Source organism: Tyto alba, unplaced genomic scaffold (assembly GCF_018691265.1).
Source record: "Tyto alba isolate M040663 unplaced genomic scaffold, T.alba_DEE_v4.0 Super-Scaffold_46, whole genome shotgun sequence".
NCBI classification, from domain to species: domain Eukaryota; kingdom Metazoa; phylum Chordata; class Aves; order Strigiformes; family Tytonidae; genus Tyto; species Tyto alba.
This window is the reverse complement of record NW_024881322.1, coordinates 15,510,085-15,525,141: the sequence shown is the minus strand read 5'-3', so window position 1 is coordinate 15,525,141 and position 15,057 is coordinate 15,510,085. Positions and strand designations below refer to the sequence as shown.

The 15,057-nt window shown below is 42.0% G+C and overlaps 1 protein-coding gene across 1 annotated transcript in view; it reads right to left on the bottom strand.

Annotated features, from left to right (window-relative positions):
• Positions 1-2,595: 2,595 nt before the first annotated feature.
• The window catches only part of STK17A (serine/threonine kinase 17a), a 29,199-nt gene continuing 16,737 nt past the window's right edge, over positions 2,596-15,057 (bottom strand). Inside the window, exons 4-7 of the mRNA XM_032987040.2 lie at positions 8,412-8,538; positions 7,679-7,727; positions 7,362-7,541; positions 2,596-6,525 (exon numbers count right to left, since the gene is read on the bottom strand). Coding sequence (XP_032842931.2) covers positions 6,192-6,525; positions 7,362-7,541; positions 7,679-7,727; positions 8,412-8,538 — 690 coding nt within the window. The 3' untranslated portion in view covers positions 2,596-6,191. The remainder of the gene's footprint in view (positions 6,526-7,361; positions 7,542-7,678; positions 7,728-8,411; positions 8,539-15,057) is intronic.

Genomic DNA, 15,057 nt, shown 5'->3' with positions numbered 1-15,057 from the left:
ATTTCCTGTGTTTCAGTCTGTGCCCACTGCCGCTTGTCCTGCCACCAGCCACCCCTGAGAGAACCTGGCCCCATCCTCTTTACTCCCCCACCACAGGTGTTTATACACACTGACGGGATCCCTCCCCGAGCCTTCCCGTCTCCAGGCTGCCAATCCCAGGTCTCTCAGCCTCATTAACAGCTGCCTCAATCTTTTAACCACCTTAATACTTTTCAGTATGTTAAATAATTTGGTTTAAATTGGCTTGAAAATTTGCATAGTTCCTTTTGCAGTTGGTGTGGTTAAAACCACCATCATCTCCATGACCTTTGCTGGATTGCACGTTTGTTCCTTACTCTCTAGTTTGATTTTAATAGCTTCTGCCAGGCCGTCATCACCCTCAAGGAAACTATCAAGGCACTAGGCTGCTCAGGGCAAGAACTTAATTTACAACTGAGGAACAACAAATATTGCTTAGCAGACTGTTCCAACACTTGCACCTATTTGAGTTGGACCTGACTGGCACACAGGGACTACGTAAACCCTGATGTTTTAAAAGCACTTTGTAAAGGCTAAGCGGGCTCATGTGTCCTCCTTTCGAGTGTGTTCCTCCAGTTAGCAATATGGTTTTGTCCAACTCAGGGGCCTGTGAGTTGACATCCTGGCTCGGGCAGATGTCTCGCATTGCACAGGGAACTTTAGTCACTTGGATTCACCTCCCATTTAAAAAAAATGAGGAGGCATCCAGGTCTTTCCCACCCTTTGCCTGCATCTTGTTGGCTTGTCAAGGCAAACTCATTTTCCTGCATGTTTTCTGCAAAATTTGCTACAGAGTTCCCCAGAGCAGGCCTGTGACACCAGGAGCGATGGAGACCCGCCCCGTTCTCGGTGTTACTTTGGAAGACGCATCACACCTGGCTAAATTTTATGTAGCACCGAGTATATAAAAATCCTCGAATCGCATAATTTCTTGACCAATCTACTGCAGTGTCTGTTAACTGGCTTTCCTAGCAGGTTCAGAAGCGAGCACCTTTATTCAGTAACTTGGGAGAGGCAGCCTCGGCCTCTCTCGGCTTGGTAAGGCCGGTGGCAGGAGCTCCCCCCCAGCAGCCCGACCAGCTGGATCTCAGCGGGCGCGGCTGGAGGGTGGCAGTTGGCAAGGCGGGAGCCCAACAGCTCGGGAGATTTTCCTGATGGGATTAGTTAAAAGGCGCCTGCGTAATTCCGTCTGTACGCGGGGACCGCAGAGGACCGGGGAGGTGGGGTGCCCCGATTCCAGCGCTCACCAGCTCAGCAGCGGTTCTGACTGCACAGGCGGAGACGCAGTGCAGTTAAATTCTGTTTACAGAAAAAAAAAAAAATTACTTCAAGTAGTGAATTCTCTTCCCTCTCCTAATTTTGCAATAGCTGCTGTGGTCCTAACGCTCTGCTACACTTTGACAAATCCTCACCTTTTCTTAATTAAGAACGATTTTTATCACACCCATATGGTTTTGTTTGTTTTTTTTTTTTCCTGTTTTATAAAGCTTCCAGGTTGTATTTTTATGGAACCAAAACATGTCACTTTTACAGAGCTATACAGTTGTCAGCTGCCTTACGACAGGCACAATTAATGAAATTAAGCCGTGTTGGAAGAGGAAATGCCTTTCCCCAGATGAGGAAATACTTTCCTCACCCAGCATCTAGTCGATGACGTGACGTTCCCCCCAGGCGACGAGCACGGTTGTGGACACAGTGCCCCTTGGAGGGGACGTCAAAGTTCCACGGCACAGCTCAGCACGCTTTGTTAAACCCGGATTAATGCGGATTTGCATCTGCTCCACCCTGTCCTGGCCACACAGCTGTCCTACATCGCACACCCTTCTCTGGCCTTCAAATACCACCTTCCCCACCCCTTCAGGCAGGTCATTCCCCCCCCCGTCAGGCATCAGAAATAACAATTCCAAGTTTAATGGCAATATATTGCTGGGTTTAGTATACAGCAAGAATAAAAAAACCCACCCACAACCAAACAGGAAGGTTTACCTGGATAACGTGACTGTATTTATTAACCCCAATGACAGCTGGACTCGACATCAGCGAGTGCTGCACTGTGAAGAGCTGCGTAGTGCAAGCATCTTGCTTTGGAGTGGAAAAGATCCTTGGTGTATCTTATATTTGCTGCACAAATATGAACAAAGGTGTAATTCAGAAAACTAAAATATCCATAATCCTGCTATATGGGCGTTGAGAAAAGTAACTTTACAGAAGTCCTTGGAGAAAAGCAAGGGCATTTGAACAGGAGTCCCCACCGAACGCATTACAACCCAGTTCCAGCGATACATGTCCAGCTCGTGTTCGCAGCCGAGCGTGAAGGTGAACAGGCACCAGCCCCAGAAGAGTTTAAGCTGCAGCAGTTTGCGATGCAGCGCTCTGCCTGAGCTTTACGACTGACCCCAACCATCACGCAGTCATCCCGCACCAGGCAAACCAGCCTCACTTTCAGAATTCTTTTTCGAAGCAGTAGTGCCGTCTTGAAGATAGACTATGGTTTCTTTTTTTTTTTTTAAAAAAAAAAATTCCTGATGTTTCAAAGTGTTTCCCTGTGCGTGAAGAACAAAAGACGCCCATCAGCTGTTCAGAAAACAAAATGTCCTTTATTGTGAAGTTCCTGAAACAGTAAACACCTTGTGAGAAGTACAATGAACTGGCAATATTTCTTTAAAATGTTGAACTGCCTTCCAGAAACACCACCTGGAATATTCAAGAGAGCTCTCAGGCCCTGGGATGACTTGGCGCAAGGCCCGCCTTGCTCCCCGGCCCCGCCGGAGGAGAGCAGGCAGTTCAGTTTTCTACCTGGCAGCTCTGCAGCCCCAGTTGGCCGATTGCAAACGGGCATTCCCTCTTTTGTATTTAGGGCTCCTCAACTGAAAAGTGTCAGAAAGGAGACAAATTCACCATGCAAATTCAGCTTTGGACCATAAAGGGATTATTTTATAGCACTTTTAATGACTACAAGGTCTGTAGCCTCTTGCTTAAAGAGGTGAACATGAGGAGACAAAGCTTTGCTTTCAACTAGATGTTTGCTGCTTATTCCAACAGCAGACGCGCAGGCCGGGACCGCCCCCCCTCCCCACCCCCCTCGCTCTCGGTCACGTCTCCTGCGTCAGAGCCCCAAACCCAGCGCTTCTCCAGCAATTTCTAATTCCCCTCCCTTCCAGCTCCCCACGTTCCAGCCCCGGGCAGCCGTGCCCCCGGGGGGCCCGGGAGCCGGTTCCTTCTCCGCAACCACCCCCTTCCCCACACACTTTCAGGCATAAGCAGCATTTTTTTTTTTTTTTTTTGTGTTCAGGTGAACTGCGGATGTACGTGCAGTCCAGCCCCGGAGCCGCAGAAAAACAGCTCTTCTTCCCAAGCCAGGGGTTTGTTCCCAGTCTGAACGCGTTACCCCGCTAGTAACACTAACCCCAACAGCCCCTTTCTGCGGCGCAGGGTAAGAACACCCCATTGGCAGCTCGCCCCCCACTTACAGCGGAACAGAAACAGCTTCAAGTGTGTGGGACTGGCTGATAGTCCTGCAGTGAAACGTTACAGAACATTTTTGCAGTTATAGGGCCAATCTGAGATGCCTTGTTTGTAACTTAACCTATTAAACTTTCACAACTTTATACAAATTCTTAATGATGTTAAAAACAAACCCCACTGTACGCAACCACCGTAAGGCACAGAAAGTGAAACAGAAACGCGGCCCACTGGGAATCTCCAAGCAGCCAATTCAAGAGAAGCTGGCCTTCTAATAAGTACATAGTTCATTTATACACATTAAGCTTCATTATCATACATTTACAATAGTAAAAATAGGACAAAAACGTACGCTGCTCAGCATCTACCCTTTCTCATAAGTACCAGTCCCCGTCTGAGACATGACCTGTGGTTACAACTAGGAAGTGAAACAGGTTTACATCCCCCCAGTGCTTCGCCACGAGCACCCACGAGCTGGCTATCGCCCGTTAGGTGCGCAGATGGAGCAGCGCTGCCCTGGAAGGGTGGGACGTGAGCGTGCTCCTACTGCAGTGCTTTGCTCAACGTTGTGAAAGCAAGGAAGTACAGGTGTGGAAAAAAAAAAAAAAGAAGTCAAAATGGCAGGGACGGAAGTTGGGAAAAAAAAAAATTGTCATCTTGCGCAAAAGACTGTTGTAAGTTAATGTCAAAAGAGTATTGTAACTTAAAAACCAGCAAATGACTCAGTTCTCCAGCACGTGAAAGGCACCGCTGCAATACTACATAAACCACATCCAAACTCAAGTTACAAGTACTAGTAGATGTTTTCTTATATAAAGGTCTTCAAGGAGTGAGAAGCTGCCCTACCTACGTGAATCTTCGATATGCAATTCCATAGGGGAAGAGGCCCAATGAGTGGCTGAATTTAGGGGCGATTTTTCTGATGCGGCTCCAAGCGAAGGCGCCCAGACCAGGGGCAGTGAAGCCTTTTGGAAAAACGCTCAGTGCCCCAACGCAGCGGCACGCTGCTTTCAGTTCTGCTCTTTTCCCAGTGCCCCCTTACAGCAATGCTAATCAGATCAGCCCAGAACTGCCCCTGTCGTTAATAAGCCATTCACCTTTTGTGCGAAGGAAGAACTGTAATATTAGCCCAGCGCACTGAACTCCTGCTCACTAAAAAGAGTAAGAGCATTCTTAGGACATCTGAAATTAGGAAAGTCTGTAGCAACATGGAAAAAAGGAAAAACTACCTTAAGAGTTTCTATTCGTTGTTTTATAGCAAGAAAACTTTCGTCAGGGTTTATTATAGAGGAACAGCATAAGGGAACCAAATAAATAGTTGAATAGTTAACAGTATGCAATATAATAGTACTAAACTTCAATTACATAAAAATTAAACTTTGGAACAGCATCAATATGAAAGACTTCTTAGAAAACCAGGACTCAGTCTGAGATCCTCAGACCTGTACATTGCAAAAACCAGTCAGTTTTGGCACCCAGTTGGTCCCAGCTTTGTCCCCCGAGGGACCGTGTCCATTCAGAGCTCCGCCCCACCCGTGCAGCTCCCTAATCCCACCCTGCCCCATCACACACGGGCCGTTTTTCCGAGCGTCTAAGGGAGAGCGATCGGGAAGCACGAGGTACGAGTTGTGCTTCATTGTTTCAGAGGAAGAGGTATCATCTTCCTCATCTGACAGCTATATTGAACAAGGTTATGCAATCGAGCCTAAGGGTGCTTCTTTCTTCCTTAAAGCAACGGTTAGAGGAAGAGAAAGAAGGCAGAAATGACCTCATGCTCCCAGTGAAACCCCCCGCCAGGTTCTGGGGGAGGTGGAATCAAGGGCTGATTTACCATTAGTTGGACAAACTGATCTAACACGACGTCAGTGGAGAGAACTCCAGTAACATCAGACCCTCTGTCACTCTTTTTTCCAAAGGCCGTGCAGTCACGCTGAGCTGGATTCCATTAGCACACCTCGCCCAGGGGGAGGGAGCCATTGCTGCCGGCTCTCAAGAGCGACCAACTCAAGCAAATTAATCGCCCTCCAGGGCAGGATTTTACTGTGCTCCCAAATCAAGAAGTATCCCCACTGTGATCTGGAATTGTTCCCCGGTACGGATCTCTTCACCCCTGGGACACGTGCATCTCCTAGAGGAGCGCAGCTTACTGTTTGGCCACACACCAGCAGAGTCGGGGTCTTTGACTTGATGTAAACAAAAACGTATACACACACAGTATAACTTTGAAATCTGCATGTCAAACCAGTCCATCAAATTCTCCTCTCGTACAATTTTTAGATCAGCAGATAGTTCCACTGAAGTCAGGAGTGCTAAAAGGTGTTTGAGGAAAACCCAACGTTATATATTTGCATTAAATGCCAAAACATAGCCTAAAATTTACTCCTCTTGACATCTGTCACTGAAACATTTCCAGCATGAACTTCTCCAGAACACTGGAACAATTAACAAAAACTCTGCTATCAGGCAACAACAAAACAGAAATAAAAGTTACAAACAAAAATAAGCTCTTTGTTAAATTCCTGTCAGCCACTTGAAATCTTGTTTATCTGTTCCATGAAATTATAAATTTGGCACATTTTCCTTGGATGCCATTTATCAACATTTTCTTTTATCTAGAACATTTATTGCATATCAGAAATTCACTTGGCTAGGATATTTTTGTTTAGTAGAAAACACCGCCTTCCAGTTACAGCTATGAAGCTCCACACAGTTCAGTAAATGAATTCTCCTGGTATTTCCTGCAGTAATGGTTCCTCAAATTTAAATCGTTTGGAAATGGCTTTCTGCTCAGTTACTTTTTCTTTTTCTGACTGCCTACATTGTCCCAGTGTATACGAAGCCACTACAATTAATTCTTCTGTCACTATTGATTCTTCCTCTTCAGTCTTCTCAGCATCTACTGATTTCTCAGAGGCAGAATCTGCATCTTTCTGGGTCACATCACTGGTCTCCCCTCCCGTACTTTTATTCCAGGCCCTGCAAGCAGGGTTATCGCTTTGTTCTAACCATGGGTGTTGAAGGCATTCTTCAGCAGTTGCCCGGTCCCTGCAGAGGAAGGACAGTGTCAAAATAAACGTCCAAATGAATTTGAAAGCCAGTACCTTGCAGAAGGGATCCATACAAGTTAATCCAAGGATAGGACTGTAAAGACAGACTTACAGAACTTGGAAAACAAGCTGATAGCTATTTTTTACCCCAAAAAGACCAACAGCAGCCCAAGGAGATGAATTGCCAACAATTAAAATAAAGAAGTTCACAGATATTTAAGTATCAGTTTACACTCCCATGTTGCCAATCAACTTTCAAAGTTTATACAGATTTTTTTTTTTTTTAATATATAGAGAGGAAAATTATCTAATTCCTTATATTCTTAAAAGTATTCCCACAGACAAGCAGTAAGCAACCTCAATAGCTGACGTGCCCCATGAAGAACTGGTGAAGTTCCACAGAAAACATCTCTTCTGTTTTGAGACCTGGAATTTCCCATTTGCTGTCCACTGAGAAAAGCAGACTAACGAACCAGAAGAGAGTAAGGTGCTCTCTACCAACTCATCCCAAATGAAAGGCTCAAAGCACAGTTCATTTAAAAGACATCAGCAAGCCTGCAAGGAGACTCAGTATCCTGCAGCACACGCTACAATTCACATACAGTCTTCTGAAATCAGTTTGAGTTTTAGCTACTAACACTTGGACACGTTCAGAATATGCAAGTTCGGAGGGAAATGGAGGAATTGTGTTTTCGTACACATGAAAGGTAGAAGCACAATGAAATAGGAATAATCAAAGTCCTCTTATACTTTACAAATGAAAATGCCAGCACTTGCTACATTTAAAATGAATCCAGTCTGACATCAGCGTATACAATCATGTGTTTCACTTACTCAGGTTTCTTAACCAGCAAAGTTTTGATGAAATCCACGGCAGACTCTGAGATGAGGTCAAAGTCTTCTCCAGAGTAACTTACATTCATTTGAGATATATTTAAGAATGTTTCTTGTTTATCATCCCCTAAGAAAGGTGATATCCCTGTTAACATAACATATGCCAGTACTCCAATGCTCCTAAATTAGAAATAAAAACAGAAAAGCAGTTTTTTAGGTTTGTTTGGGTTTTGTTTTTGTTATTTTTTTTTTTTTTTTAAATAAAGCAATCTTTTCAGTAAAGTGAGTTATGATGATCATTAATTTGTTCAACTTACCACATGTCAGTTGCTGTACTGATTGGGTCATAACTCAGAATTTCAGGAGCTATTCAGAAAAAAAAAAAAAGTCATTTTTTTGCCATATGCAGACATTACATTGTAGTTATATAGTGCATTAACAGGCATGTGGTAAAATTTAAGATAAGCCATTTGAAGCATGATGGTCTTTGGAAATCAAGATATTTCTGTTCAGGTTATTTAAGTGATTACTATCAGTCATTGGTTTTTAAGTAAAAAAAAATTTAAAAATGCTTTTCCCTTTATTGTCATCTTCAGAAGCCAGGCCAGTCTCCTTTGCAATTAAGGAAGCTGCATATACATTTCTTATGGAAAAAATCAGAAATACCCAACATTCTGTATTCCAGCACTGAAACCCATATGCATAAAGATACACCATGCAGCTTCAGGGTGTTTTCAAGTACATTTTCAAGGCCTGGAATGATGTGGTTTTTTAAAAGATAAAATGGATACAAACCTCCACGGGCTGAGATCCAAGCAATACTTGTTATCACTGCTGGTAAGGATCATCTAGAGCACGTACCCACCTTCCCCCCAGCACCCAACCGGCGCGGCGCTGCCCGTTCTGCCTTGCAGAGCAGCCCCACCTCATAGCCCCATCTCGCCGCGCGGTGACTGCACAGCCAGTCCTGCATTCACCGAGTGGAGGTAGTTTCTCTTCTTGCTCCCCAAACGCCTGAACTCTGTGTGAGCTCCTATAGTAACAACTTACCTACATATTCCGGAGTTCCCATAATTTCTCTTAGTTCCTCACTGCTCTTCATTATTCTGGAAAGGCCAAAATCTACTATCTTAATGTCTCCCAGGGGAGACTTCCTGGTTAGTAGAATATTTTGGGGCTGAAAAACAAAAGAAGACGACTTTAAGGCTCACCCAAGTCTAATGTGCGACATCACACTGCATGATTATTTTAGATCATGAGCAGCAATAACGCATTCCCTAACAAGTACGATATCCAGGAATGTTGAACTTACTCATTTCCCCCAAGCTGAACTTGAAGACACACGTAGGCTAAAAGGAGTGGCAGGATTTTCTGTTCTAACTGAGAATCAAGCATCTACTTTTATGAGCTTAGGACACATACAAAACACATGCCCATAGCTATCATTTACCAGTAGCGTAGAAATACCTCCACTTTTGTACCCTTAAGTCCTTCACATCACCTTTTTAACTCCCCTTCCTTCCTTGCTTCTTTCCAATAGATGGTGTAAAATACCTCTTGTTAAAGGGTGTCCAAAAACACCCAATCATTTTAAAAAGCCTGACCACATAAAACTATTTTGACTACACCTGTTTAAAGAAAGTCTGTTGCAACTGACCTCAATCTTGTTCAAAGTACGAACAATTGCATTACAGAACACTAACTGAAAAACAGTTTAAAAAAAATAAAAACCTGTTTTTCAGGCTGCTGTAAGAGCATCACCTTTGGATAAACTTGTTTGCTCTGACGTCACTAGATCTTGGCTGTCATCCTTCAAAGCAACTTCGTGGTCATTAAGAAGTTCCTTACCATCTATTTTAAATGCTAGCTCAGTTAAAAAAAAAAAAAATTTGAAAACTAACTTCAGACAACAGGTCTTAGAGATTTTTTGCAACTGAACCACATCCTTGCCAAAAAAAAAGGTGTGACCCTCCCTGACCCCAGGCCAATGATCACAGTGGGTTCTATCATTAACTTCTCCCAACGGTAACACTGATGGTTGACACTGCGTCGGTGCTTCTGGTGAGCACAAGCTCTGTGAAAGCAAAGCAGCCTTTATTCACTGGGAACCTGGCTCGTGCCTCAGGGCTGACTGAAAAGGGAGGGGGGCGAAAGCGTAAGAACCCCAAAGCGACCACTGACTGATAATCCAGCTGGATTAACAGCAACATGTATACTTTTTCCCTAATCACCAAGCTGCTCGCCCCTCAGTCTGCAGTCAGCCACGAAGGCACGCTTCCACAGGAACAGCCTTGCTTTAGAACACAGAAATAAAACCGTGCGAGAACATTTTAAAAACCTGGGGCCAGTCCTCCTTGCTGCAAGACCTAAATATAGTCAAGTTCTTTCATTCCTGCCGAGCTAGACGAGGCTATTTCAAACTAACTCCATGATGTTGTCCATCTATTTGTTGTTTGCACATCTAGGTATTAAGAACATCTTATTTTTTTTTCTTACAAACTGGGATCTGGTGCTCATACAAAGGCTTTCTGGAGCTGTGCATTACCATCTACTTTATAGTCCCCATGCGTTGTTCTGTATTTGTATTAGAAAAGCAAACATTCAAAAAAAGCTGACCATGCCTCCCTAATTAGCCTCTCAGATGTTCTTCCCAGTGGGAAATTTGGTTACTTTCTGAAGCGGCAAATAGAAAGCATGAGAAAAGCATTTGTTCTTTATATTTAAACGAGGAAGTGCTTTTAATGGAAACATTTCATGAAACCATTAAGCCCTGTATTATAATATTTTCGTAGATAATGTAGTCGCCAGAAGAAGTTCTTATTGTCTTTTTAAAAGCAATCTTATTAGTCAAAACACACCTGTACAGAAAAAATAAAACCCTGTCTACAGTATGAACTGAGTCATACCCCTAAATCAATTAATAATGAAGTACCAGTTGTTTTCTTCTTTTAAGGAATCGTTATGGGGTTCATGTGAAGTGACAGTCTCAACACCAGCATAAAATGTTAAGGAAGCCATAGCTTTGAACTTACCATAGTTTTCAGCTCGACACTATTACTCTGAAACTTTAAGAAAAGGAAGATCATTTTCCCACATCTGTAATGCAGTATGTCTTCTGGTTTCCCGCTGCTATAAGACATCTGTGTTTGCCTAGTGCTGCTGAGCCCACAAAGGTGAGAGGTGCGGGCCAGAGGCTCTCCTAGTAGCCATTCTAAGAAGGGCCTGTCACTCTGACCGTCAAGCAGTAATGAAATGGCTGATGAGAACTGTCAAAAGGCAATGCTGAAGAACCTCCCCCTCTACGGCAGTAAACCTTGAAGGTTCCAGTTTGGATCCTCTTACGTTGTACACAGAGCAAAAACATTAAAAAAATCCTTGGCTAAATGGAGTCTGAATGGCTGTACTTCGCTACAGGACTGGTAGTGGCCATGTGAGTCGAGGCCGATGCCATAGTTCGCACAGCCAGAAATGGGTACCTTGGCAAAGATTTATAAAACCAAGACAAAAGGTTGCATTTTCCAGCCACACTGTCAATCACCAGAAACTCGGGCTTTCAGAATTTGCTATGTTGGTTATAAATGTATCATCGTGCTAAGAGTAATAGCAGTAAAAAGCATCATTTATCATTGCAACTATTAACCAGTCTTACATTTTAAAGTGATCTAAACTACCATCGCATGAAGAACATAACTTTCTTGACACTATGAATGTCGGTGCAAAGGCCAAACTAAGACAATTGTATACAAAGATCTGGTCTCATCTGGAAACTTACTCTGCAAGTCACACAAATTGTAATAAGGGTACTTAGTAAAACAGGATACCTTTCGACCCTACCTTGCCAGCAGGCTTTGGAATCTTGTAAACTGACTATATCATGGCAAAATCTATACATTGCACATGTGCCACTATGCCAGAAGTATCCGTCAGCCTCTGGCCATAATATTCCTTGTATCTTGAGTTGGTTTCAAGAAGAGTATGACTAAGGACACATAATAAAGGTATGTTTTTAAACTAATCAATGCCTCACCTTGACCCACGATATTAATGAAGTTAGGTATCTAATTTTATAATACTGTAAGAATATCAGATCCCTAGAAGAAAAGGCAGGAATTACCCAAGGAGTAATGGGCAGAAACAGAAAAAACAGACTAGCTGGGATACCCCAGCTACATTGTGTGTAAAGGTACTAAACTAGGTTGATCAGTCTGCCCTAAAAAAAGTTAAAGGACTCCCATATCTTCAGGCAATTGAGATGTAAGAGCAGAGTTTGCTCAGGAATTGAGGCTTTTTAGGTTAACGTGTACAAGTGAAAAAAATGCAAGTCACAGAACCAGTAGACAGATTAGACTGGAATCACACTTTATTCCCCCAAAATAAGTAATGCAGGTCCCATAAATTAAGAAATAAGGCTATAATCAAAATAGCTTCAGTAGAACCTATATACTCTCTACCTGCCTATTAACCAACAGCTTTGCTCTAACTGCTATAAAGGTTTGAACTCCAGATTAAGCTTTGACTTGAAAAATTGATATTTTATTTTTTAACTCTTTTCCGAGTTTCCTGGGAGTTCCTTTAGACAAGAAATACTACACTTCTATTAATCCTACACTTCTGTGTAACAAACATTCCACCTTAATCCACCTGGAAAACTCAGCTGAGAAAATGAATCTGTAATGTCCTTGTAACAGGCTACTACTTTGAATTGAATTAGTTTGATTTCTGAATATTGGTGTAAAATGACACCCAAACTAATTTCACATAATGATTTTGCTAGTTGTCCTCACTGAACACAGCACCTTGAAAACAATACAGAAGAAGGAAGGGAAAAGTTATCTGTTGGATAACCAGAGTACTATATACCATAGGAGGGTGCTGCTTGGAGCAGTCCCTCTCCCAGAGCCACGTAAGGCTCTTTACCTATTGCCACTGCAGACAAGAGGCAGCTAGTCCTTCCTCAACCCCCACGCCTTTTTAAATTCTCGTCCATTCCCAACTACTTTAAGCTTTTACCAAATACCAGTTGAAGATCAAGTCAAACAGCAAATGAAAACACAGAGAGAAGAGTCTTGCCTTACTCTACAGCTTTTATGCGCCATTAAGAGGAGATGAAAGACTCCTGACTACAATCTATGCACACCCTGCAAATTAAATAGCATCAACACAATACTGTCAAGTGATCCTTAATTTGCACTCAGAGCATTATATTTGCTTTCTCCAAGTCAAAACTGGATTACATAATTGTATTTTGCTATTAAAAACAAGCCATATTTCAACCAACTTTGAAGGAGGACTATGCCTTTGGAAAGAAATGATCAGGTGGCAACCTTGCTAAGCCACATCAAAATACCCTAGTTTCTTCTGCAGTGTTTAGTCTCATAGGAAAAATCTTGAATCTGTTAAGGGAGCAGACAGAGGCTAAAGGAAGCTAGCTGTCAGTGTCGTAGATCTGGTCGATTAGATTTATAATACAAAACTACAACAAGCTGACAATCACACACTGACAACTATTTTGACTTAAATTCTTCTGGACATAGAGCCTGCCTTTTTTGAAGGTGCGACATTTGGAAAACTGAATGGACCTTTCTAAAGGTATTTGCACCTTTAGAGACCCAAAGGTGAAACTAATAGCACAAGGAAAACATTTTAGCAAGAATTTGTAAACTTGTTGATATTGGCAAACACCTTGCTTAACAGCAGTACGCTTCGCACAAGTCTTCCAAATGTCACCCCACAAAACCAGGTATTTAGTGAATTCCGTGGTGCTGTGAGCCACGAGGTAAAGCAGCATGAGCCATACTATCCAACAGAAGACGGTCTGAGCCCAGCAGGTTAATAAACATGCAGCCAAAACCAGCATCCAACTTCAATTTTTGAGTTCCTTGAAAAATGGGCCTTTTAAAAAGTCTTGCAAGTCACGTGGGTCAATCTGTTTAAGTCATGGGTTTTAATCCTACAGTTTTCATCACCTTTACTTGCCAATACTCTGAAGACTTCCCTAAATCTTATTTTGCAAAAAGACAGACAGTCTTATGTATCATGAAGGTAATCACACTGCAATTAGGACTCCTATTAAGATCCACTTTTCAAAAACACTGCACACTGCAGTAACATAGAAACATATTAAACTCAAACACTAGACAATTTACTCTGCTAATTAACTTTTATAGGCTTGCAAAGCAATGATGGATCTTTCAGTGAGAACTAGATACGCTCAATTTTATAACATAAGTTTTCTGATGAGTTGGAAAGCTTTTAAGTAAGGTTTTTCTGAACTTTGAGAAAGCTACCTGTCTGTAAGGTATAATCAACACTCCAGTATACTTTTGCCATGAACTACTATAGTCAAATCAAGCACAATGCATTTCTGATTACAGATGGCCAGCTGAGAGTGCTAAGGAACATCAACCACAAACAGCTATGAATATATACTGGCCACAAAAGACATGTTTTAATTTTATATACTTTCCTTTAAGGAAATCCAATGGGCAACCATAGCAGAGACACTGAGTATCTTGTATAAGTGTACTGGAACTTTAAGGAAGTCTAACTGTTCATTTTTATTCCTTCTGAACACTTATTCTCACATCCCTTGCTAAAAAATTTCCATTAAGCATTTTAGTACAATTATTAATAATCTATGTGTAGAACTAAATCAGTGGGCTACACAGGGTTTTAAAGGATTCCACAAATAATTTGAATAAATGGTTGGAAAACCAGACAGGCCACATATTTATGTGCAAATACTACTCATCATCTGCTTTAGCTGACCAATGGTTCATGATGCGCTAGGTTATTTAAGCATGTACAGCTTGATACTGGAGTCTACTGGTAGCTTTGTAATACTGCCAAAATGCAGTTTAAGTAAGGAACTCAGTGACAGAACATGTAGCAGCTTACTACCTACTTAGTAAATATAGGGATTGGACATAAAAGGAATTTGAAAATTTTAATGCAAGATACTTTTTGTACTGCCTTGCTTAGGAAGAAAGTAGTTCAGCCTCCACATGAGATAAAATTGCATCTTTCATATGAGTGTATGGATGGAAGCTAAAGAAAATTCACTGCAGCTTGTTACCAATGGGAGAGGATAGTTTTCTGGATCCCTGTTACAACTCCCTTCTTAACCATAAGCAATACTCTGGATTTCATATGATGGCAACTGTACTTTTCTCTTGATTTGGGTCAAAACTATTTTTCAAAAAGAAAAAAAAAAATTTACTCCAGTAAATCATGGTAATTTACATACCAATAGGGTGTTGACCAATTGTTTGGCAGCAAATGACAAACATTTAAATGAAGTTTTATAGTAACTTAGAAACTACTGAAGTGTTGTAAATGTATTTAACATACTATAGTGTTTACCAGTCCTGTATGAACACATCACTCTGAAACGTTACACTTCATACTACCAGTGTCTCTGCCATCCTTCTGCTTCATTAAAACTCCAGTCAAGACAAAAACCAAGCCTATTTTTCAATGGACATATAATACCCAGGTATTTTCACTGCACTTTAAAAATGAGCCAGGTCTTACACAAAGCACTCATTTGCAATTTAAGGTGCAATGCAAATCCACTTTTGAATTAATCAAATTTCACTTAACCAAGTTTATATTTGACATAATCACAGAAACTCAGCAAAAGGCTTGCAGCCCTGGTACCTGCTGCATCCCAAAGGTTGAATTTTATTGTTCGAGG